A 25,841-nucleotide genomic window follows, 5' to 3' on the forward strand; every position below is an offset into this window, starting at 1 on the left:
AAAATATTTAAATGGTTCTGCATAGCTTTATAGAGGAAGCCGTGGACAACCTAAACTACTCTTGTATTTTTAGACTCATATTTCAACACTCTATTTAGCCCCCAAAGCACTTCCAGGACCCTATGGTTTGGGGATAAGCCACTCCTTCTGTAGGGAATATACTTTCTCACTTTGTTTATACATCTCCAATCTCGTGACTCTGTTTATTAATGGCATCTTCTAGGACTCAAGTAATCTTTTACCTTTTCCTAGAAGCCTGTCCTGTCTTCTCTCCTAGATTAGGAAAACTTACTCTGCATAACTGACCCATGTGTTGTCACCTTACATTGTACTTACATGTTTGTGCACTTATTATTTATTGAAATAACTGAGTAATTATTCCTAGACAAAATAGTTGCTTATTTCCATGTTTTTCAGCTTTTTCGAGGAATGTCTCTGGTTCTTACCAACAAAGTAGGCTAAATATGCAATTACAAAGCATTTTTGTTTGTATTTTTTCCACTACTCTTCCAACTACTAACCATTGGTTATACTCACCACTTTAATCTCAATATTATGATTATACTGGAATGATATGCATAATCAGAGCTGTGTTGAACAATAATTTGGCATAAATAGTAAGGAATTCAAATAAGTTATGGCAATCAATGTACTTATACAACCAAATATAGTCTTTTCGGAGTCGACATAGGGGAGGAAAAAGAGAAACTGGGCAAAGAAGGCCTTAATTAAAACAACCAAGATACACAGGCTTTTCAATTATTAGGTTTGGATGTCAGTGACAGAAAAAGCATAACAGAGATTTAAACAAGATATGTATCTGGTCCGAGACTAATGGTGTCTCAGTTCCAGAAATTTCTCAGAGTCATAGGCTAACTCACTACCCTATCGTTCCCAATTTGTGGTCTTTTTCTTAGGTTCCAACATGGTGTCTAACCCATCTAGGAAGCAGGTTGGGGGAAGTGATAAATAAGGAAAACAAAGGACAAATGTAAACTATCTCTTAAGAAATATTTCTTGATGCTGCTTCAAAACATTTCTATTTATATCTTATTTTTGCAATAATCTAACAACATTCTCATACTCAGCTACAAAAAAGAATGGAAAACATAGTGTTTACTAAGGACAACTTGCTACCAGCTAGGAATTATACTATGGTAGAAGAAGGAGTACATGGATGTTTGGGAAATATATGACACCTCTGTTACACATATTTAGTCCAAAATTGAGGAGTGAACAAAGAATATTCCCATTTAAGTACTAGCTAGCTAGAGAAAAGATATTAGGATAAAACTCATAATTTTATTACTGTTACTGATTTTTTAATTAATTATATTAAATTGTAGATTAATTGAGTGTATGTGACAGGCACTGTCCTAAGCTATTTTTATATATCTTCTCACTTAATCCTCCTATTAATTGTATAAAGTAGTTAATATTATTGTATGTATTGTTTAGGTGAAGAAACAAGTTCGGAAAACTTAAGTCACTTATGTAAATTTGCAGGGTGAGCCAGTGGCTTTATTAAATGAAATAAGAATGATGAAATCTGGATGCTGTTATAAAAATGACAGTTCTATTGCTGCTGTAACACATTACTGTAAACTTAGTGACTTAAAACAAATATTAATAATATTAATATAAATAAAAACATTCATTATTTTATAATTCTGTGGGTCAGCAGTCCAGCATGGGGCTCATTGCAATAAAACTAAGTTGTCAGCACACGTATTCCTGTTTGGAAAATCTGGGAAAGAATGTTTCCTGTTAATTGATCTTGTTGGCAGAATTCAGTTCCTTGTAGTTCCTCAAGATCCTCATTTTTTTTGGCTCTTACCTGAGGGCCATTCCCAGTCTTCTTCCTCTGTCTTCAAATCCAGCAAAGATGTGTCTAGTCCTTCTGATGTCACACTTGCACATTCTTCTGACATCTTCCTCTAATTTTAAGACTTGTTTGAATAGATTTGGCCCACTCTAGAAATCCAGAATAAACTTTTCATCTCAAGATTCTTAAATTGAATCACAACTTCAAGAAGTCCCTTTTAACATGTCTGGTAATATATTCACAGCTTTTATTGGATAAGGGAGTGAATGTCTTTAATTAGGTATTCTGCCTATCGCAGGTGGCAATGAGGAGTAACAAGGAAATTGGACAGTAGAAGACACTGTGTCCTCACATGGAAAGTGAGAAAGACAAGGGAGCTTAATGCTGCCTCTTTTATAAGCATCTAATTCCCATTTACGAGGCAGAAGTCCTCATGGCACATCACCTTGAAGCTGCCACCTTTCATACTATCACATTAATAGTATCTGAATTTTTGAGGGGAGACATTCAAACGATAGTATCTAGTGTGATCATCATTCTTCTAATCAATGTTTTTGTAAATGAAATCACAGAGAAGTATAAAGAAACCAAACATAAAATCTCTCTTTTTGGATAGAATTGATGTTTATTCTGGAAAAGTATTTATGTTTATTTTATTCTTAAACTAATATTTTAGCAACTTCTTTTTTCATCACATATATTTTAGTTAATTCCATAATTGCATGTATAAAATTATAGATTGCAATTTTACTAAAGTTAGAGGCAGATTCATTTTAACATCTTGAATCAACATAGTTTTTTTTTTTAACATCATAAGAGTTTAATACTTACAATAATAGTCATTGACTTTCAGTATTTTATATTCTCTTGAAGATGAGGTACCACTCATTGAATAATTAGGAATAAATAGCAAATATTTATTGTATGTCCTTTCTATATTTTATATTCTTGATGCTAAAATTTCTCATATACTAATACACAAACATAAAAAGTATTTAGTTGTATATAAATATAGACACTGCATAATTGTGTAATGAATCACAGATCACCACAAAAAAACTTATCTGGGCTTCTGTGGTCTCAATAATTTAATTTCTTATGTCTCTTGAAAGGATAATATGAGATATGCACTTAAAACAGGGCCTGGAATATAGATGTTCAAAATGTTAGTGCTAATAATATTACTATTATAACTACTACAGCAACTACCACCACCACAACTAACACTAATACATTTCCAGAGCGAGATGGGTATAATGCCTCCACCAATGTTTGAGCTTAGTTTCCTGCTGTGCAGATAACACACACTCTCATGCATTTCAGATCTTGAAATATTCTTGTGGAGACTCCCTGCTGATGTTAGTCATCGGAAACCATCAGCAGATGCTTCTAAGTCAGAATAGGCTTCTTCCAAGAGAGCCTAAAGAAGAAACTGGCAAGAGCTGTGAGCTTTTGCTTTCTGTCACTGAGAGGTTTTGCAGCAGAATGGAAAATTATCTTAATGACAACCTTAGAGTTAGTGGGGGCCGTGCTCAACCTTCTGGAACATTGTCTCCTACCCCAGCTACCTAACACCTCAAGAATAGTTGCAGCTGGGTTGTGAAGAGAGAGGAGGGATGTGATATTATACCTGTGTTACCCACAGCACTTGCCCTTCTTACTATTACAGCTTTTTGGTCTCCTGGAATCTCTATCCAATGTGAAAGAGTCATTTGGATGATTTAATTGCCCTCTCACAGCAAGAATCACATAATATACGTATCAAAGTATAAAAATTTGTATAATTCCTTTGTTCAGCATTACATATCTGCTTTGAATTTTAACCCCTTCTGATGTAATAGCAAAGTCACCCACATCAATGATACTAGGGGTAAGCATTGAAGGGAGCAACATCTGCAGAGATAGGATGTAGTAGCTCCATCCTTTTTTTTTTTTTTTCTTGTTAAGACCTCTTCTGTATTCACCCTATACATTATCAGGCTGTGATGCTCTCTAACATCCAAGGACAGGCATAAAACACCTCATGTGTCTTAGAGTGGTCAGATGAATACCAATACTATAACTCTTAGCTAGACATTACCTGGGAAATCCTATATTTTTACAGTGTAGAACCTGGGACTGCAATCAATTTTTTTAAAAGACAAATGTGCTAACATCAGGAAGCTTCTACTTAGCACTTTAAAGAGACAATAAAATGATAAGCACAGAAATAAATAATGATAATGTAAAGAAATCACCCTTAATGTAATAAAGAGGAAGCCCCTTAGAAATGTCAAAAATAGTTTTCTGAGCAGATGATTTTTAAGCCAATATTATAGAATGACAAGGAACTGGCAATGCAGAGAGAAGAGTGTCTGAGACAGAATTAGTCCTCATAAAGGATTTTTATGGCCCTGATGTCGTCTAGAAACTAAAAAGATAACAGGGGCCCTTGGCATAGTGGGTAAAGAGGAGAATGGACATCATGGAGACTGTAGAACTAAAGAAAGGTCAGATCGTAGAGGGCCCTCTGAGAGTTATTCAAATATAGAATGAGAAACCACTGATAAATGTGATATCTAAATAATTCCTCTTTTCATTCAGATTTCTCTCAAGTTTCTCACCCTCACCTCCTCTATCACTGAACACCTCCACCATTCTCTATCATCTTCCCTTGATTTATTTTCCTTTTTTTTTTTTTAAATTATACTTTAAGTTCTAGGGTACATGTGCACAACGTGCAGGTTTGTTACATTTGTATACGTGTGCCATGTTGGTGTGCTGCACCCATTAGGTATATCTCCTAATGCTATCCCTGCCCCCCACCCACAATAGGACCTGGTGTGTGATGATCCCTTTCCTGTGTCCAAGTGATCTCATTGTTCAATTCCCACCTATGAGTGAGAACATGCGGTATTTGGTTTTCTGTTCTTGTGATAGTTTGCTAAGAATGATGGTTTCCAGCTGCATCCATGTCCCTACAAAGGACACAAACTCATCCTTTTTTATGGCTGCATAGTATTCCATGGTGTATATGTGCCACATTTTCTTAATCCAATCTGTCACTGATGGACATTTGGGTCTAAAACACCAAAAGCAACAGCAGCAAAAGCCAAAATTGACAAATGGGATCTAATTAAACTAAAGAGCTTCTGCACAGCAAAAGAAACTACCATCAGAGTGAACAGGCAACCTACAGAATGGGAGAAAAGTTTTGCAATCTACATATCTGACAAAGGGCTAATATCCAGAACCTACAAAGAACTCAAACAAATTTACAAGAAAAAAACAAACAACCCCATCAAAAAGTGGGCAAAGGATATGAACAGACATTTCTCAAAAGAAGACATTCATACAGCCAACAGACACATGTAATACATATTTCAACCTTAAAATATGAATTATAAACACTATTTTGTATATGTTACAGAATTGCTCAAGACAATATAACATTTTTTGAGAGAAATGGGGCTATAATCCCAGGCTTTTCCCATGGACTTATCTATATCATCCTGTCTCACTAATGAGTATAGCTTGGTATTGGTATTGACATTAGTTAAAGCATCATTAATTTGTTTGGTTAAACATCATCAAAGGTTAATTTGAATGTTGTACTAATTATGTAAATTAAAAATGACTAATATTGTGAAATTTCTTCAGCTTCCAGAATTATTTTGAATTAAAAAATACAGACTTTACCATAGAACACAAAATAACTTATATCAATAGACACTTTCTATATTTTTCCCAAGGAATTTATGTAATATTTATTAATTGTTAGCTTTCAGAAATTGTCTCTCCCTGCCATCACTATTTAATACATGAGGCATATGCCAGACATCAAATAACATATTTATGAACTATATTATGATAACAACATGATATGAGGTATTTGGGATACACAGAAAGTATTTTCTAAATTTCAGAACTTTGTTAACGTAGAATAGGGTGATGTTTAAGCAGATAATCACTATCGTCAAGCAAACCTGAAGTTTAGTTTCATCACCAGTAGCCAAATAAACATGGGAAAATTACTTGGGCAAAACATTCCTTTAAACTGAGAAGTTATTAAAACCATGTATTCATTGGAATGTCTTCAATTTACATATGGGAAACCTCAAGTCAAATGACTTAAATAATAAGAAAATGCAATATTTAAAAACCATACTGACCAGAAGCATGCAAGCCCCCCACACACAGAAAAACACCATTCCTAGGTTCTGGACATCTCAGTATGTAGTTTGGCTTTGTCTTCAAACTACGTATTGTGAGATGGCTGTAATAGCTCAATACATTCAGATAGAATTACCTCAAAGCAGACTGATTTTTTGTACTTTTTGAAAACCAAGAAATCATTTTGCAAAAGCTCCTCCGCAAATTGCTAATCATCTTCCAGTGGCCAGAATTAGGTCAAATATGTATAATCTAATCACTGACAAATGGAATGGGACATAGAGTGATTAGGACCCATCTCAGGAGACTCAGAATTGGATGAGCAGTCCCTGAGCATTAGGATGTACAGAAAAGGATACACGGGAACAAAATATATGTCCTGTTGAGAAGAAAAGTCAAGGGCAAATAAGGAAGGTGGCTGTTGGATAAGCAATCAATAGCATCTGCCACATTTTCCCCTTTGGTTATCAAATACCTCTCCAGACCCATCTTTCTTCTCCCGCATTCACTTTGGAAAAAATACTTACATAAAACATATTTTCTATCTGCATTAATAGAGAAAACCTAAAATTTCAGCCATTTACTACATGCAAAGATATGTCCAGAATCCCTAAGTGATACACTAGCTTCTCCATTATATCTACAGGTAATTCCTCACTGTCTAAAGACCTGTGGCTAAAAGGCCAAATCCAATATAAAAGTATAGAAAACAAACAGGGTAACTTCCCTAAGAACTCCCATTCAGAAGAAGAGAGAGTTGAAGCTATACAATGGTTACTGGGTCATAGAACAATATCATATCCTTCTGGATAAGACTAGTGAACATTGACTTCTCTAGAAATGGAATGAGTTCCTAGAAAAGCTTGGAATGTAATAGAATCTATTTACCTTGTCATAGTGCTCCACAGCTTCTGGGTCTGACTCCTGGGAGGATTCATTTTTACCTGCTGGACAAGACTGCTGTGCTCTAGAATTTCAGTGCCACTACATATTACAACCACTGTTGCCCCTGAAACTGTATGTTTCTGCTGCTTTTGACAATCTTTGCCAGAATCCAATCTTTGTTTCCTTATTTATACACTTAAGATGTGTATCTGATTGATAAGGGAATCTTAGTTATCATACCTGTACACTGGATACAATGAATAATGGGGAGTCTAGGATCTGACCATATTGGGAGGTATGCTGTACTTCCTACCAAGATTCCTAATTTCCCAGACGAAAGGAGGATATTCAGGTGCTGGGCAGCCAGAATAATGTATAGATGTACACAACATAGACTTTTAGGGTCAAAATAAAAGAATGCATTTATAATTCTGAGACCACTGTTTTATGTAATATAAATATATTCCATTTAAAAAATTCATGTTAATGGGTATTAAGTGGGAATTCCACATGGCTTCAGAAATAATGACAATGTAGAAGTTATGGTATTAAATTATCAGTGCAAGATTCACAGAATGAAGATTATGAGACATAGCTTCTGTACCAGTTTTAACAAAATATCCTGTAAAAACCTATGTATTGAGCCTTATGAGAAATTGATCTACCAAGTATTTAATATTTAATGCTATCTATGGATTTTTTACTTCTGGAAAGTCAGTGTTAAAAAGCATTATGTTATTTTTAATTGACTTCATTAGTAGATTAAATAGTTTAATTCCAACCTCAATAAGCAACACTAAACAATCCAGTTAGAATCACCATTCCACAATGGAAATCAAGAGAGTGACTTACTTGGTTTAAAAAAAATAAAGACAATTATACATTATTTAAATACTTTAAGGGCATATTTTATTATTACAGTTTTTTTTTCATTAGTCCTATGTGCTAAATGCAATTTATGTTTTTGTTTATTTACTCCACAAATGATTAGGAAGAAGTAAAGCAGGCAAAATGTATGGCATTCTTTTTACACTAAATGCATAATATTTTTCCTATTTTCTTACTAAATGTTTCTGCCCTACTACCAAATAAACATGTAGAAGAAGCATTCCTATTATACTGATGACTATTTGTTGATTTTTTTATATTAACTTTTCTATATTATACAAAAATAAATGGGTGGAAATGTCTATTTGGTCACTTTCATATTATTAAAGTATCAATAAAGAAGGAAAATTTTACATCAGACTACTGATGCTACTTATTACATTATAGCATGAACAAGTTTTCTTGTCAATTTGTTTTTGTTTTCCTAAGTTTTATTTATACATTCTATTAAAGGTATTTTTCTTTTAACCATATCTCAATATGCTATGTTGGGGTTTTACTGTAATGCCTTACTTATATTAATGGCTTCAAATAAGGCAAAGGTAATTTTAAATTTTTTTAATGTACAAGTTTTACTTCTGTGAACTATTTCAATAATAATGTTAAAAATAAGCATAAATGAATCAAACTAAAATGAATGTATTATAAAAATTCAATCAGAATATTCTAGCTTCTCAGTAATTGTGTGTAATTGAAACTGTTCAAGAATTACAAGTGTCTAAAAATTCAATGACAGCTCAGTGGTTAAGTGCTTATCCAAAAGTATATGGATTAGTTAGTAATTAATTCATCACTTAATTTAAAGTGAGATAGAGCTCTCATTGTTGCATATATACATGCAAGAGTCTCAGTTACAATTTCAGCAAAATAAGATCTACCATTCTATGGGTGTCCAAAGTCTTTAGGACATGATTATACAATAATGGATATCAAGAGTTTGGCATAGAACTAGCAATCAATCAGGCAGTAATTTATTAGACACTTAATTTGTATCCACCAGCCTATTAGACTTTTAAGTCATATGAAAGGAGACATTCTCTAATTTTAATTATAGTTCACTCATAGATCTACTGTGAAATAGGTTGGGGTGATGAAGATCATGGGATTTATCCTTTTGGCAGGATGACAGATGAGGTACTTTGAGAGTTACTCTCTCTGAAATATAAGAAACATAGTTTTGTTCATGTCATTATTAGTTCACAAGAAAACAAAAGAAATGTATAAAACTATGAATAAATACCATGCAAACAAACATACAGACACACACACACACACACACACACACAGACATACAAACATATATATTGGAGGCATTCCCTCTTGAATGAGGTACAATTTAATGAGGCCAGTTGTCATCTGTTCTAGTAAACATTTTACCAGATATACAAGAAAGTTAAGATTTTAAAATTACATAATTTGTAAAAGAAGAACCTAAAATATTATTTACAGAAGACATGCTTGCTATGTAAGAAACTAAAAATAATTTACAAATGTTTTTAAATAATATGGATGCTTTATCCAGTGCCTAGTTAGATCAATAGACAAAGAAATAAATTTCATTTCTATATACCAAAAAAGTTCCAAATATAAAGATAAATACCACTTTCAATAGCAAAAAGCATTTTCAACATGTAATATATTTTAAAAAACATTATTAAAAGATATTTAGAGATCTACATAAATGAAGAGATAAGTCAGACTTGTGTGTAGGGAGATTCAATACCTTAAGATGTCAGTTCTCAACAAATCAGTTATAGATTCACTGCAATTCCAATAGAAAGCCCAAATAAATTTCTGAAGAATTTTACAAGTTGATATGTGAAAGACAAATGGTCCAAGAGTAGTCAAAATACTCCCAAAGAACAAAAGGATTAAGTTTGTGGAGTATCTGACTTATAAGATACAGTCTTATCTTATAGTAATAATAATAATAAGCCAATTTGTGGTAGTTTGGGTACATACAAACTTACCAAGAGAACAAGATCCATAATCCAAAATCCAATATACTTACATATAGAATAGTTATATATATTAGAGTTTGCTGATCATTGGAGAAAGAAGGGCTTTTTATTAAATAAAAAGTACTGAGACAACTGGGTGTTCATATTGGAGGGAAAAATGAAAGGAATACTGTGCTAACTTATATTGCTGTGTAAAAAATTACCCAAAATTAGCAACATGAAACAACGTAAATTTGTTATCTCACAGTTTCCACAGGAAAAGAGTCTAGGCATGGATATCTGGGTCTTCTTTTCAAGGTTGTACCAGGGTGAAATCAAAGCATTGGTCCGGAATGGGATCTCATTTGAAACTGTAGGGCTTCTTCCAGGCTCACTTGTTGGCAGAATTCAATTATTGTGGTTGCAGGACTTAGGCCCTCACCTTGTAAAGGGCACCACTGCTCCATGTTAAACGTGCCTTTCCACAGCATGGCAGTTTGTATCTTCAAGTCCAACAGGAGAGCATCTCTTCTGATTTTTTGTTAGCTTGTTTTTTGATCTCTTACTTCTAGACCTTCTTTTAAAGGGAATCCCCTGAATTAGTCAGGCCCACTCAGAATAATCTCCGTTTTGATGAACTTAAAGTCAACTGATTAGAGACCTTAATTACACATCTGTAATATTCCTTCACCTTTTCCATATAATATAAGCTAATCATAGGATTGATAATCCATCATCTTCATAGATCTTGCCCGCACTGAAGGGGAGGGTATCATATAGGTTATCTACACCAGGGGATTAGAATATTGGAAGACATCTTAGAATTCTGCCTCCAATACAGTCCTACTTTGCAGTTTCTATAAAAGTCAATTCACAAAAGATAAAAGATATGAAGATACATCTGTATGAGCTTGTGTCATTAATATTAATAATTTTTACCAGAGTAGGATTTGTTTATCTACTATTTTATGAGTAGATAAGTAAGTCTTACTCTGGTAAAATTAATAACTTTTTGTATCAAGTAATCTAACAAGGAAGCTGTGAACTTGAAGCTATTGCAACACATATAATGTAAGGAATTAGTACCCATAATACATAAAGCTGATCTCAACTAGTGAGCCAGGTCCAATGGTGTACTATGAGTTAGCCACAGGTAGAACTAAGATATTGATTTAACTCCCTCTATGGAACAGAAGGTCCTGGGCAAAAAATAAAAATAAAGTTTCCATTATAAGCAGCTTCATCTGTTCACCTTTGTGTATTACAAATATTATTGTTTTTAAAGTGTGCTGTAATGGAATGCTTTTGGAATCACCAATATAAAGAATTCTTGCAATCAATAACAAGGAGACAAGTGGTCTGAGGAAAAAAGATGCCAAAACACAAATAGTTGTGTCACAGAAAAGGAAATATGAATGATATATAAACATATAAAAAGATATGCAACTCAATTAGTAATAAGAAAACACACACACACACACACACACAAAAAAAAAAAAACAAAACAACAAAAAACACTTTTACGCCTACTAGAGTTGTAGGAATAAATACATTCAATGTACGCAAATGTGAACATTTGAATTGGTAAAACATTTTGGAAAACCATATGGGACTAGGTTATAAAATGAATTTTTGCTGTTATTACCTAGCAAGTATACTGCCTAGAGACATACTTCAAAATATGAACCAAAAGATGTTTAATTTTGCTTATGACCATGTTGCTTATAGTAGCCAAAAAAAAAAAAAAAAAGAAAAGAAAATGGGAAACAATGTAAATCTATATTGACAGGTAATTATCAATGGAAAGTATTTATATTTAACTATACGTGGAACAAATACACATATTTTAAAAATTGTGATCATGTAGGCTGGGCACGGTGGCTCACGCCTGTAATCCCAGCACTTTGGGATGCCGAGGCAGGTGGATCACGAGGTCAGGAGATCGAGACCATGGCTAACATGGTGAAACTCCGTCTCTACTAAAAAATACAAAAAAATTAGCCAGGCATGGTGGCTGCCTATAGTCCCAGCTACTCTAGAGGCTGAGGCAGGAGAATGGCGTGAACCTGGGAGGCAGAGCTTGCAGTGAACCGAGATCGCACCACTGTATTCCAGCCTGGGCAACACAGCGAGACTCTGTCTCAAAAAAAAAAAAAAAAGAGATTATGATCATTTAAAATGTATAGGTCAAAGTTTTCATTCACATGCTATATTTAAATTTGGACAAAACAATTGCTTTAGTCAATGCAAATACTAGAATATTTTATAAAACAAGAAATATGTGTAGTCAAAAATTGTTATACAGCAAAATAACTCAGGATATAAATTCCTTTATTTTTAATTATTTTTATAATAACAAAGTAGAAAATAGTTATAAATATTACTAAAGAAATATCTTCTTCATTTATTCTCTCATAATGTGGTAACCTCAGGCATTCATTTTATCAGGTGATGAACAATAATTTATTATAAATTATTTTTTGCTCAAAACATGACTATATGTAGGACACTATGTAATTTTATGTAATTTCTTTCTGTACTGATTCTTAATTACATCTTTTCAATATTTTAGCTATTTTTAAAATTGCAATTTAATTAAATTTGAATTTTTGCATAGCTATATAAGCAATATATGAATATATGAGTATATTTTAGTAAGAAATAATGCTGAATTACATACCATGGTGTAGTGTGCCTCTCAAAGTATTGTGTTCCCAGTTTTGCCACTCATTTTAATATATTTGAGGAATTCTGTTACCAAAGGATACATAAAAATAAACTTGATACCATTCTGGCAATCTAGATTCAAGTTTAGCTCTAACAAATTGTAAGCTTTACTACTTAATGGAAATAGCACACTCTGTTTCTGCACGTTAACTTTATAAAATATACATGCAAATGTGTGGAAAACCACTCTCCACCTACATATACTTTTTATAAAGCCTTCTTAGAGTAGATTTGCTTTAATCATTCTTCAAATAAGAGTATTCTATAAGCAGAAACCATGAAATTTCATTGAACATTTAATGCAGAAAAATACAATACAGTTATATATATATATATATATGTGTATATATATATAAAACTGCTTGTGTGTGTGTGTGTGTGTGTGTGTGTGTGTGTGTGGAGAGACAAAGAATGCTTTTCTGTTATTGCTTTTTCTGTTGTTTCTATTACATAATACAATATATTTAAGGAAGGTGTATGTTTCTGTTTACTACTAGGTTATCCAGATAAATTTTGAAGAATTTGATCTGGAGATTGGCTATGATACCTTGACAATTGGTGATGGGGGTGAAGTTGGAGATCCTAGGACCGTGCTCCAAGTGTAAGTTGCCAATGTTTCATTTTTGCCTTAGCCTATTGAGTACTAATAAAATTTTACTTTCAAATTATTGTTTTACATTGATTGCTCCCACTACTACAGGCAGAAGATGAACAGTAACTTATTATTAGTAACTTTCATAGAATCTGTTAGTGCTTCTTCAGTGAGATTTAAGGCACTTTGGCTCAGTTCAATTGGGCTTCTCTAACAAAATGCAGTATTGTTTATTTTATTTTTATAAACAATAAAAATGTATTTCTTATAGTTCTTGCTGCTAAGAAGTACCAGATTAAGGTGTCAACAGATTTGATGTCTGGTGAGGGCTTGCTCATCTAACCTGATGCTTCTCAAAATAGAGTCTTTTTGCATCACAAATGCATCACAAATACTTGGTGCACATTTGAAAATGTAGATTTTTAGGCCCTCAAGCCAAACTTAGTGAATCAGCATCTCCAGGATGTGAATTTATCAATCTATATTTTAACAGACTCCCTGCATGATCCTTATGCACATCAAAGTTTGAGAACAACTGATATAAATGTTAAAAAAATTAGTATCAGCATAGACAGCTACTAGTGGTAATGCCCTTATTGTGTGGGTTTGTGTATTTCTTACTGTATACATTGACTAAAGGTAAGCTAATTTTTTTTTCCTTTTTTTCTTTTCCTTTTCATTCTCTTCTCCCTCTTCTTTTTATTTTCTTTTTAATTTTAAAAGAAGGCCTTCTAGAACTATTATTCCAGAATCCTGTAATAAACCAGAATCCTGTAATAAACCAGGGGTTAACCTCATAACCACACATAGTATATTATAGACCCCAATATTACTGCTCTTTAGTCTTATTTTTCTAGAAAACAAAGCAAATACAAAACTTACTCACCTTTCTTCATGCACCCTTGACCTCAACTTCAACCTCTCTCCCCTGTCTGCAACACGGATATCATTGATCAACATGATTTACTTGTCTATCTCTGGCCTACTACAGTTCCATTTTGTGTTTCCTAAGGTGTGATGGACAAATGGGCCAGCATTTTACATGCTTTACATGTTCAGTTATTAGTTCGTTTTCACATTGCTTTAAAGAACTACCTGAGACTGGGTTATTTATGAAGAAAAGACATTTAATTTACTTTCAGTTCCACAGGCTTAACAGGAAGCATGACTGGGAGGCCTCGGGAAACTTACAATCATGGCGGAAAGCAAAGGGGAAGCCAGGACCTTCTTCACATGGTGGCAGGGGAGAGAGAGAGAGAGAAAGAAAAGGGGGAAGTCCCACACACTTTAAGACCATCAGATCTTGTGAGAACTCACTTACTATCATGAGAACAGCATGGGAGAAATCCACCCCCCATGATCCAGTCACCTCCCACTAGGTCCCATCTCCAATTTGACATGAGATTTGGGTGGGGACACAAATCCAAACTATATCCATTATGTTGCTTACATTTTTGTAACTTCATTCCTAATACTTCCTCTCTTGAAAATGATCAGCACTTTTCTTTCACCTGAGCAACGTGTTGAGCCTGTTAGGAATATCACCACACTGACATTTTCCAGAAATAATCAACAGTTCCTACTAAATTTTATTGTAGTTTTATACCTGACAGATTAGATTTCATTTTAATATAAAATTGCATATATTTTACATGCAATATACTGTAAAATTGTATATATATAAATTGGCAGAAACAGAACTGCTCTGATGATTAGCTATGCTTTTTTTCCTGTTATTGTTTGTCAAATACAGAGTTTTAAGGAACTGAAAATTACATATAAAAATTTCAATTTATGGTTTCTTGTAAAACTGGTGACACTAGATCTTCATAGTCACGTAGCAAAAATTGGCTGGGACTGTCTTCTGCCTCCTTTAGAGAGGGCATAGAATCTTTGTGGCCACTCATCCCTCTATCATTTTCCACTAGAACTTCTAAGGTCCTTTGCTTTCCTGCCTGGGCCTGTACCTATTTAATTATGCAACACCTGATATAAGACAAAATGTGGATTGCTTTCTCTATCAATTTATCCATTGTTTTCCAGGTAAATATGTTTGTTTCTTTACCTGACACTCATAAACATTGAAGTTTCTTGGATATCAATAATATATAGTAAATTTGGTGACTAATCCCCACACATTGCAGATGTTTCTCTCTACATGTTTGATAGCTCCCATCATATGCATTTCAGAAATAAAATTGCAAAACATGCATTTGATGGGACATCTTTTCCTTTTTCTGTTTAAGACAGAAAACTGGATTTTAGGTTCAGATTTTTAAAAACATGGACAAGAAAAAGCAGGCTGGCTAGTCAATTGACTAAAAAAAATATTTTTAAGAAGCTTTTATCATATATCTGCCACAAAAAACTTCATATCTCAGCCTTGGATAAAATATTAGAAATCATCTTCTCCAACTGACATCCAAGATCATAGATGCTATGTCTTCCTATTGCTGCTTTCTTTTAAAAAAAGCTATTTGAGCTAATTAGTATCACACAATTATAGGTGGAAACTATATATATATATATAAAATATTGTTATAGTAACCCAGTAAAACACAGAAGAAAGATGTCAAAATTATCTTAAATACTCAACCATTAGAATGGTTTAAATATAAAAAGAGTACATTTATTGGGATTAAGCAGTGGTCTGTACAATCTCTAATGTTAAAAAAAAAAAAATGGTGTTTGTACCATATTTTTCACCCTGTTTCAATGTTAGAAAAATTCTGAAGACAATCATGAATTCTGATATACCAGCTGATATTCTTTTTGGACAGAAAATCATTGTATAAATAATATGGAATCACTGTTAGATATTATTTTTCAAAAGAATACCAAGTATCCAAATGGTTGTTCCTACACCATCCAATTTAAAGTTTCCAATGAGAACTGCATCTTCAGTCAGGATTAAAAATTAAGGCTTTGAGGCAGGGCCAATATGGCCAACTAGAAGCAGCAGCAATTGGAGGCTCCCATTGAAAAGAACCACAACAGTGTACAAATCCTGCACTGACAATCGAGATATCCAGGTTCTGTCATCAGAACTGACTAGGCAACTGACATAATCCAAGGAGAGGAAGGAAGAGCAGTGTGGTGCAGCAGCCTACCTGAAAGCCACATGGGGCAGGGGAGCCCCCATTCCACAGCCAAGGGAGATGGTGAGTGTGCTGCCCAGCCTGAGAAACCATGTTTTTTCCACGGAACTGTGCAACCCACAGATCGGATGATCCTAGTCATGAGCACACGCCACCAGGACCTAGGATCCCAACAAGAGAGCCACACAGATTCTCAATAGCCACTTATCTAGAATCTGCTTAAGCCTGCTGAGCTCCCAGGGGAAGGGGTGGCCAGCACCTCAGCTGTGGCTGCCTGATATCTAAGTCATTTGGGCTTCTTGGGGGAGGGTTGGCAGCCAACACTGGGACTGATAGCTGCCTAACACACTAAACTCCCAGGGCAGGGGAAGGATGGCAGCAATCTCTATAGCTCCAGGCCATGCTTTTTCCAGCTCCTTTTGGAGCTGGAAAAACTGGATGGCTTGGTCTCAAGAGGTATCCACCATAGCCCAACATACCAGCTGTGGCAGACTGTGGCCAGAGTGCCTCTTCAGGCCGGAACCTGACCCATCCTACCCCACTGGGTTGGGCCTCCCTGCAGGAACTCCAAGAACTCCAGCCAGGGGCTCAGGGACAGAACTCTGATCTCCCTGGGCCTGAGTCCTTAGTGGGAGGGGTGGCCGCAGTCTCCAGGGACCAGCAGACTTAGTTTTTCCTCCTGCTAGTTATGAGCAATCCAGGCAGACCAGGCGAGTGGTTTTCCTTTCAGCAAAGCACACCCCTTCCACCAAGGGACAGTCAAAGTGCTCCATTAAACAGGACCTGCTCCCCATGCCACCCAACTGGATGAGACCCTCCAACAGTTCTCAGACACCCTATTCAGGAATGTTTCTACTGGCATCAGGTCAGTGGCCCTCGAGGTCAGAGATCCCAGAGGAAGGAACAGGAACCTATCTTTGCTGTTCTCTAGCCTCCTCAAGTGACATCTCCAGATGCAGGAGTGAACCAGATGATTAGGGCCTGAAGTGAACCCCTAGCAAACTGCAGCAGTCTTACAGAAGAGGGACCTGACCATTGAAAGAAAAGCAAACAAACAGAAAGGAACAACAGCAGCATCAACAACAACAAAAAAGTTCCCACAAAAACCCCATCTGAGGGTCAGCAGCCTCAATGATAGAAACTAGACAAACTCAGGAACATGAGAAAAAATTAACAACAACAACAGAAAGATGAAAATCCAAAAGGCCAGAGTGTCTCCGCTCTTCCAAATGATTGCAGTGCATCTCCAGCAAGGGCACAGAACTGGACAGAGGATGAGATGGAGGAATTGACAGAAGTAGTCTTCAGATGTTGAGTAATAACAAATTGCTGAGCTAAAGGAGCATGTTCTAACCCAATGCAAAGAAGATAAGAACCTTGATAAAAGGTTATAGGAGCTGCTAACTGGAATACCCAGTATAGAGAGAAACATAAATGACCCGATGAAGTTGAAAAACAGAGCAGGAGAACTTTGTGAATCATACACAGGTATCAATAGCCAAATTGACCAAGTGGAAGAAAGGATATCAGAGTTTGAAGACCATCTTGTTGAAATAAGGCATGCAGACAAGATTAAATAAAAAAGAATGAAAAGGAATGAACAAAATCTCTGAGAAATATGGAACTTTGTCAAAAGACTGAACCTATGATTGATTGGAGTATGGGAAAGAGATGGTTAGAATGGAACCAACTTGGAAAACACACTTCAGGATATTATCCAGGAGAGCTTCCCCAACCTAGCAAGGCAGCCCAACATTCAAATTCAGGAAATACAGAGAACACCACTAAGATACTCCATAAGAAGATCAACTCCAAGACACATAATCATCAGATTCTCCAAGGTTGAAATAAAAGAAAAAATGTTAAGGGCAGCCAGGGAGAAAGGTCAGGTCACCTACAAAGGGAAATCCATCTGACTAACAGTGGTTCTCTCAGCAGAAACCCTGCAAGCCAGAAGAGAGTGGGGCCCAATATTCAGCATTCTTAAAGAAAAGAATTTTCAGCTCAGAATTTTATTTCCAGTCAAACTAAGCTTCATTAGCAAAGGAGAAATAAAACCTTTTCAAGATAAGAAAATGCTGAGGGATTTTGTCACCATCATGCCTGCCTTGCAAGAGCTCCTGATGGAAACACTCAATATAGAAAGAAAAAACAAGTACCAGCCACTGCAAAAACACACCAAAATATGAAGACCAAATGACACTATGAAGAAACTGCAACAGTTAGTGTCCAAAATAACCAGATAGCGTCATGATCACAGGATCAAATTCACATGTAACAATACTAATCATAAATGTAAATGGACTAAATGCCCCAATTAAAAGACAAAGACTGGCAAATTGGATAAAGAGTCAAGCACCAACAATGTGCTGTATTCAGGAGCCCCATTTCATGTGCAAAGACACAAATGGGTTCAAAATAAAGGGATGGAGGAAACTTTACCAAGCAAATGGAAAGCAAAAAAAAAAAAAAAAAAAAAAGCAGGGGTTGCAGTCCTAGTTTCTGACAAAACAGACTTTAAACCAACAAAGATAAAAAAAGACAAAGCTGGGCATTACATAATAGTAAAGGGATCAATTCAACATGAGGAGCTAACTATCCTACTTATATATGCACCTGATACAGGAGCACCCAGATTCATACAACAAATTCTTAGAGACCTACAAAGGGACTTAGACTCCCACACAATAATAGTGGAAGACTTTAACACCCTACTGTCAATATATTTAGACATATCAGCAAGAGAGAAAATTAACGAGGATATTCAAAACTTGGAATTGATCTATGGATCAAGTGGACCTAATAGACATCTACAGAACTCTCCACTCCAAATCAACAGAATATATATTCTTCTCTGTGCCACATGGCATTTATTCTAAAATTGACCACATAATTTCAAGTAAAACACTACTCAGCAAATGCAAAAGAACTGAAATCATAACAGTCTCTCAGACCAAAGTGCAATCAGATTAGAACTCGGGATTAAGAAACTCACTCATAATCACACAACTACATGGAAACTGAGCAACCCACTCCTAAATGACTCCTGGGTAGATAATGACATTAAGGAAGAAATCAAGAAGTTCTGTGAAACCAATGAGAATAAAGAAACAACATACCAGAATCTCTGGGACACAGCTAAAGCAGTGTTAAGAGGGAAATGTATAGCAGTAAATGCCCACATAAGAAAGCTAGAAAGATCTAAAATTGACACCCTAATATCACAATTAAAAGAAATAGAGGAGCAAGAGCAAGCAAATTCAAAAAGTAGCAGAAGACAAGAAATAACTAAGATCAAAACAGTAGTGGAGGAGATAAAGACATGAAAAATCCTTTAAAAAATCAATGAATCCAGAAGTTGTTTTTTTTAAAGTAACAAAATAGAGCACTAGCTAGACTAATAAAGAAGGAAAGAGGGAATAATCAAATAGACACAATAAAAAATGAAATACAAACTACCACAGAAATACAAACCACCATCTGAGAATACTATAAACACCTATATGCAAATAAAATAGAAACTCTAGAAGAAATGGAAAAATTCCTGGACACATACACTCTCCCAAGACTAAACCAGTAAGAAGTCAAATCCCTGAATAGACCAATAACAAGTTCTGAAATTGAGGCAATAATTAATAGAGTACCAACGAAAAAGAGGTCAGGACCAGATGGATTCACAGCCGAATTCTACCACAGGTACAAAGAGGAGCTGGTATCATTCCTTCCGAAACTCTTCCAAGGAGCTGAAATGGAGAGACTCCTGCCTAACTCATTTTATAAAGCCAGCATCATCCTGATACCAAAACGTGGCAAAGACACAACAAAAAAAACCGAAAACTTCAAGCCAATATCCCTTATGAACATCAATGCAAAAATCCTCAATAAAATAGTGACAAACTGAATCCAGCATCACATCAAAAACTTATCCCACACAATCAAGTTGGCTTCATCCTTGGATACAAGGCTGGTTTATCATATGCAAATTAATAAATGTAATCCATCACAAAAGAGAACCAATGACAAAAACCACATGATTATCTTAATAGATGCAGAAAAGGCCTTCAATAAAATTTGACACCCCATCATGTTAAAAACTCTCAATAAACTAGGTATTAATGGAACATATCTCAAAATGATAAGAGTTATTTATGACAAACCCACAGCCAATGTTGTACTGAATGGGCAAAAGCTGGAATCATTCCCTTTGAAAACTGGCACAAGACAAGGATGCCCTTTTTCACCGATCCTATTCAATATAGGATGGTGGAAGAGAAGGAAATAAAGAGAAAGAAATAAAGAGAGTAAGTCAAATTGTCTCTGCAGATGACATGATTCTATATTCAGAAAATCCCATTTTCTCAGCCCCAAAACTTCTTAAGCTGGTAAACACCTTCAGCAAACTCTCAGGATACAGAAGCATGTACGAAAGTCACAAAAATTCCTATACTCTGACAATAGACAAGCAGACAGCCAAATGATGAGTGAACTCCCAGTTACAATGGCTACAAAGAGAGTAAAATACTTAGGAATACAACTTACAAGGGATGTGAAGGACCTCTTCAAGGAGAACTACAAACCACTGCACAAGAAAATAAGAAAGGACATAAACAAATGGAAAAAGATTCCATGCTCATGGATAGGAAGAATAAATATTGTGAAAATGGCCATACTATCCAAAGTAATTTATAGATTCAATGCTCTCCCCATCAAAACCATTGACATTCATCAAGGAATTATAAAAAAAAAAAAAACCAATTTAAATGTAATACGGAACCAAAGAAGAGCCTGTATAGCCAAGACAATCCTAAGAAAAAAGAACAAAGGTGGAGGCATCATGGTACTGACCTCAAACTATACTACAAGGCTACAGTAAACAAAACAGCATGGCACTGGTACGAAAACAGTCAAATAGACCAATGGAACAGAACAGAGATATCAAAAATAACACTACACATCTACAACCATCTGATCTTCAACAAACCTAACAGAAACAAGCAACGGAGAAAGGGTTTCCTATTCCATGAATGGTGCTGGGAAAACTGGCTAGCCATATGCAGAAAACTGAAACTGGACCCTTTCCTTACTCCCTGTACAAAAATTAACTCAAGGTGGATTAAAGACTTAAATGTAAAACCCAAAACCATAACAACTCTAGAAGAAAGCCAGGGCAATACCATTCAGGACATAGGCATGGGCAAAGACTTCATGACAAAAATACCCAAAGCAATTTCAACAAAAGCCAAAATTGACAAATGGGATCTAAATTAACTAAAGAGCTTTTGCACAGCAAAATAAACTATCATCAAAGGGAACAGGCAACCTACAGAATGGGAAAACATTTTTGCAATCTACCCATCTGACAAAGGTCTAATAATGAGAATTTACAAGGAACTTAAAAAAGTTTACAAGAAAACAGCAAACAACCCCATCAAAAAGTGAGCAAAGGACATGAACAGACACTTCTCAAAAGAAGACATTTTTGTGGCCAACAAACATGAAAAAAAAAAAAAAAATCTCAACATCTTTGATCATTATAGAAATACAAATCAAAACCACAATGAGATATTATCTCACACCAGTCAGAATGGCAATTATTAAAAATTCAAGAAACAATAGATACTGGGAAGCTTGGAGAAACAGGAATGATTTTACATTGCTGGTGAGAATGTAAATTAGTTCAACAACTGTGGAAGACAGTGTGGTGATTCCTCAAGAATCTAGAACAAGAAATACCATTTGACCCAGCAATCCCATTACTGGGTATATACCCAAAGGAATATAAATCATTCTACTATAAAGGTACATGCACACATATGTTTATTGAAGCACTGTTTGCAATGGTAAAGACACGGAACCAACCCAAATGCCCATCAATGATAGACTGGATAAAGAAAATATGCTACATATATACCATGGAATACTATGCAGCCATAAAAAAGGAATGAGATCATATCCTTTATGGGTACATGGATGAAGCTGGAAGCCATCATCTTCAACAAACTAAGAAAGAAGCAGAAATCCAAACACTGCATGTTCTCACTCATAAGTGGGAATTGAACAACATGGACACAGGGAGGAGAACAACACACACCAGAGCTAGTTGGGGTGGTGGTGAGTGGAGGAAGAGGGAAGAGCATTAGGACAAATAGCTAATGCATGTGGGGCTTAAAACCTAGATGATGGCTTGATAGGTGCATCAACCACCATGGCACATGTATACCTATGTAGCAAACCTACAAGTTCTGTACTTGTATCCTGAACTTAAAGTAAAATAAATAAATAAATAATAATAACAAAAAGGCCTCATGCCTCATTCCACAACCAATACCTTTTAGGCTGTTCATTCAATGGATGCAAATTTGCCCTTTAGTGAGAGTGTGAGAAAGCTAGGAAAATTCTTTAAAAAATCAATTATCTTTAAACAATCATAAAACTATGAGACTAGCAGGCACACAGACAAATTCAGATTTAGCCCTTTTTGTAATTATGTGTATTACGTTTTTGTAAAACTCAAAAAGAGGGCACTGGTCCTTACTATACAATTTTTAGGCAGTGAAAGGAAAACACCTATGTATTTTAAATATAGTAATTAATTAACAATTGAGCTCTTTCTTAATCAAATGACACTTCTGTGTAAGCATACCAAACCTTTCACTTTGTTCATGCCTACTTCTCATAGGGTTTAATCCATTCTCATTTGAAGTCAAGTGCCTCAAATAATCTACTATATTTTTTATTATTGGTTTTGTCAGACTTCTAAATGTTCTCTTTATTAAGTACAGATGATACCCTTCTTTCCTTTTACATTGGAGAGCAGGAATGAAAATGTTTTAAAATGAATTTAATTCTATAATAAATAATTGAGATCAAGTGGCAGATGAGGCTAGAGGGTGTAGATAATTAAGTAAGTGAAATAAGACTGCAACTAATTTTTTGAAGAAGGTGATGCCAAAATTAGCTAGACAGCATAAAACCAGAAAAAAGAACTATGTTGATGGGACATGCCCTTACATCCCAAGTGAACAGTCAAATGGAAATAGCTGAGTTTTCTTCTGCTGCTCTTAGGAAAATTAAAGAAAACAGTGTTACATTTTTTTATATTCCCACATGACTGTTGTCATATTGTAATTAGTTTGTGTAGTCTATCAAATTATAAGTACTTCATCATATACAGTGTCCTCACTCTAAGAAATTATATTAATTTTTAAAAATCTGTGATTCCTAATTTTGTTCTATATTCTTCCATTCATCATCAGAAAATGTGTTTCTCAAACTTGCTGTTCTCCCTCAGAAACAAAATTATACTTCTCTGAAAATGTAACTATCTTTTCCTCAAGTAGGGATAAATATGACAGAACTTGACTTGGGCCCACCTCCTACAGATGTTTTAATAGGACTGGCTGACTGGCTAAAAGGAACATGCACATATGTGTTTACTGAAGCACTATTTACAATGGCAAAGACATGGAACCAACCCAAATGCCCATCAACAATAGACTGGGTAAAGAAAATGTGGTACGTATACACCATGGAATACTATGCAGCCATAAAAAAGAATGAGATTTTACAGACTTGGAGTTGAATCAAAAGTTTCTTTGAACTCTAAGACTCTGTGATAGCAGAATTACCTGGATTTATATTCACCAAAGAAGTTGACATAAATTTGAGTGAACCTGAATTTTAAGACTTGTATGATTTCTCTGCTGGAATGTGGAGGCATTGGAAAGTCTATCTGCCAGCCCCAGAGGCCAATTGTCCACCCTCTCCTCTCAATTTCAATTCCATTCATCACAACCCATGTCAACCTAGCCTGCATGTTCAAACTGTCCACTCACCCTGCAAACAGCCTCTCATTGCACCTAGAGATGCACAGGTGAGGTGTGTGTTCAAGTTGTGGGATATGGACCTGGAAAAAAGGCCTATGCAGGTCCTAGTAACAGGGAATTCCAGGGTACCACATACCTGTGTGTTCTAGAACAGTGCTTCACAAACAAACAGTAAAATAGATTTGATTTTTATTTCTGATTTTTCTTGAACTGATACTTTTATAATAAGTTTATAGAAAAAAAGAAATAAAATATAATAAATACAATCTCATTATTTTTCATGATGAAATTCACCTGACATAAAATTACTCTTTCAAATTGCTCTAGAAATTTTGAAAGGTAACACCCAGTTTCTGTATTTATCATGTCGTTGTCTGGAAACAACTGTAGGGTCTCAAAGGGTGATGGAGGAGGGACACAGATTTCAGCCAGGCAGGCACATTCCTGAAAAAGAGTTAAACTGGAGAAAGGTGAGAGCAGGGCTTTCTACAGGGAAAGAATCAGAGAAGAGGCCCATCTTACCCACATTTCAAAACAGTACTAAATACATGGCATGGCAAATTTTCAAAAATGTATTTTAAAACCTCAGTTGAAGGAAATGTATTTTAAATGATGCTTTTCTAACAGTTAAAACTAGTTTTCATTTAGACATTTTATTCAGCAATCTCTTTACTTATCTGTGAACTCCTTTTTGCTTTTTAAGTTTAATTCATGTGCTAGAGAGTTAATTTTGGCACCAAAATTATTTTATAAGTAAATCGATTTAAAAAGATTGAATAGCTGAAAGTGAGAACACATAGCCAAAAGAAGAAGCCATCTCATATCAAAATATTTAAAAGTCTTTTATTAGAAGATAACTTCAGCCTATATTCAATTATTATGTTCTAATTATTTTAATAAGCACATAATGTATCACTTTGATATATATTTGACAAGCTACGGAACATTCTAACATTTTCTAATTCAGTCAAAGTATTAAGTATTGTAAATATATGACTTTTTGTGTTTCATTTTGTTTCAGTATTTAGGTTCTAAAAGATAAAATCAAATTACTTATTCTATTCCATAAAAAAAAGTTCATAGAGTCATAACATATTCAATAGCTAAAATACTCCTGCAAAAAATACATCAGTTACAAAGCTTTAAAAAATAATAATTACACAAATTTCATTTTATGAATTATAAAGCATATTTTTTGTAATTTGCTACCTTAAAAATAATTGAAATGTGTGATATCTTTTCACCTTGAGGCTTTAGCTCCAAGGAAATATTCATTACAAAGTTATGACCAATAAAATTTCTTAGCAATAAAGCACTGTAATTGGACATCATATTCTTGCTAAATTCGCCATATAGATAAAAATTTCTAAAATGATGAAAATTTAAACTGCAAATTTAAACTCACAATTCAGAGATTGATTGCATCTGTCATTTGTTGTGCCATATCTACGGCCCATTTTATCTTTTCTCTCTCTCTCTCTGTTTATCTCTATTATCACTATCTCTGTGTTCATTGTCACACCAATAGAGTTACCTGGAGGATGTTTTTTCCCAAAGTTTGAAATAGCATTTATTCTTGGCAACTTCAGAGTCGTCTAGTGACAAAAGTCAATAGAGATCAAAATATGAACTTGACATTTGGTAATAATTCAGATAAAGGATTTGAATAGTAATACTTTAATATTTTACAGGATATCAAAAGAATTTTAATTTTTTTCACAGATTCTTTCTCGTGTGCTATTTTTACTCTTATGTAGAAATTCATCTGATAGTGGAAATGTATATAATTTATTGGAGAGATCTAACAGTGATGGTAGTGCAATTACTGGCTTTGAGATTACTTCTAGCTCTCCAGGAGATGTTGATTATTTGTCTACCCTTTTCATCTGTATACAGCAGACTAAGAGG

The 25,841-nt window shown here is 34.8% G+C and overlaps 1 protein-coding gene across 6 annotated transcripts in view; it reads left to right on the forward strand.

Moving 5' to 3' along the window:
* LOC105475960 (CUB and Sushi multiple domains 3) overlaps positions 1 to 25,841 on the forward strand; it is a 1,218,758-nt gene that overhangs the window by 626,151 nt on the left and 566,766 nt on the right. For all 6 annotated transcript variants that reach the window (XM_011731490.2, XM_071067898.1, XM_071067897.1 and 3 more), the window contains one exon: positions 12,915 to 13,018. In XM_011731490.2, the coding sequence (XP_011729792.2) occupies positions 12,915 to 13,018 (104 nt within the window). The remainder of the gene's footprint in view (positions 1 to 12,914; positions 13,019 to 25,841) is intronic.

The sequence above is a fragment of the Macaca nemestrina genome, chromosome 8, assembly GCF_043159975.1.
Source record: "Macaca nemestrina isolate mMacNem1 chromosome 8, mMacNem.hap1, whole genome shotgun sequence".
NCBI classification, from domain to species: domain Eukaryota; kingdom Metazoa; phylum Chordata; class Mammalia; order Primates; family Cercopithecidae; genus Macaca; species Macaca nemestrina.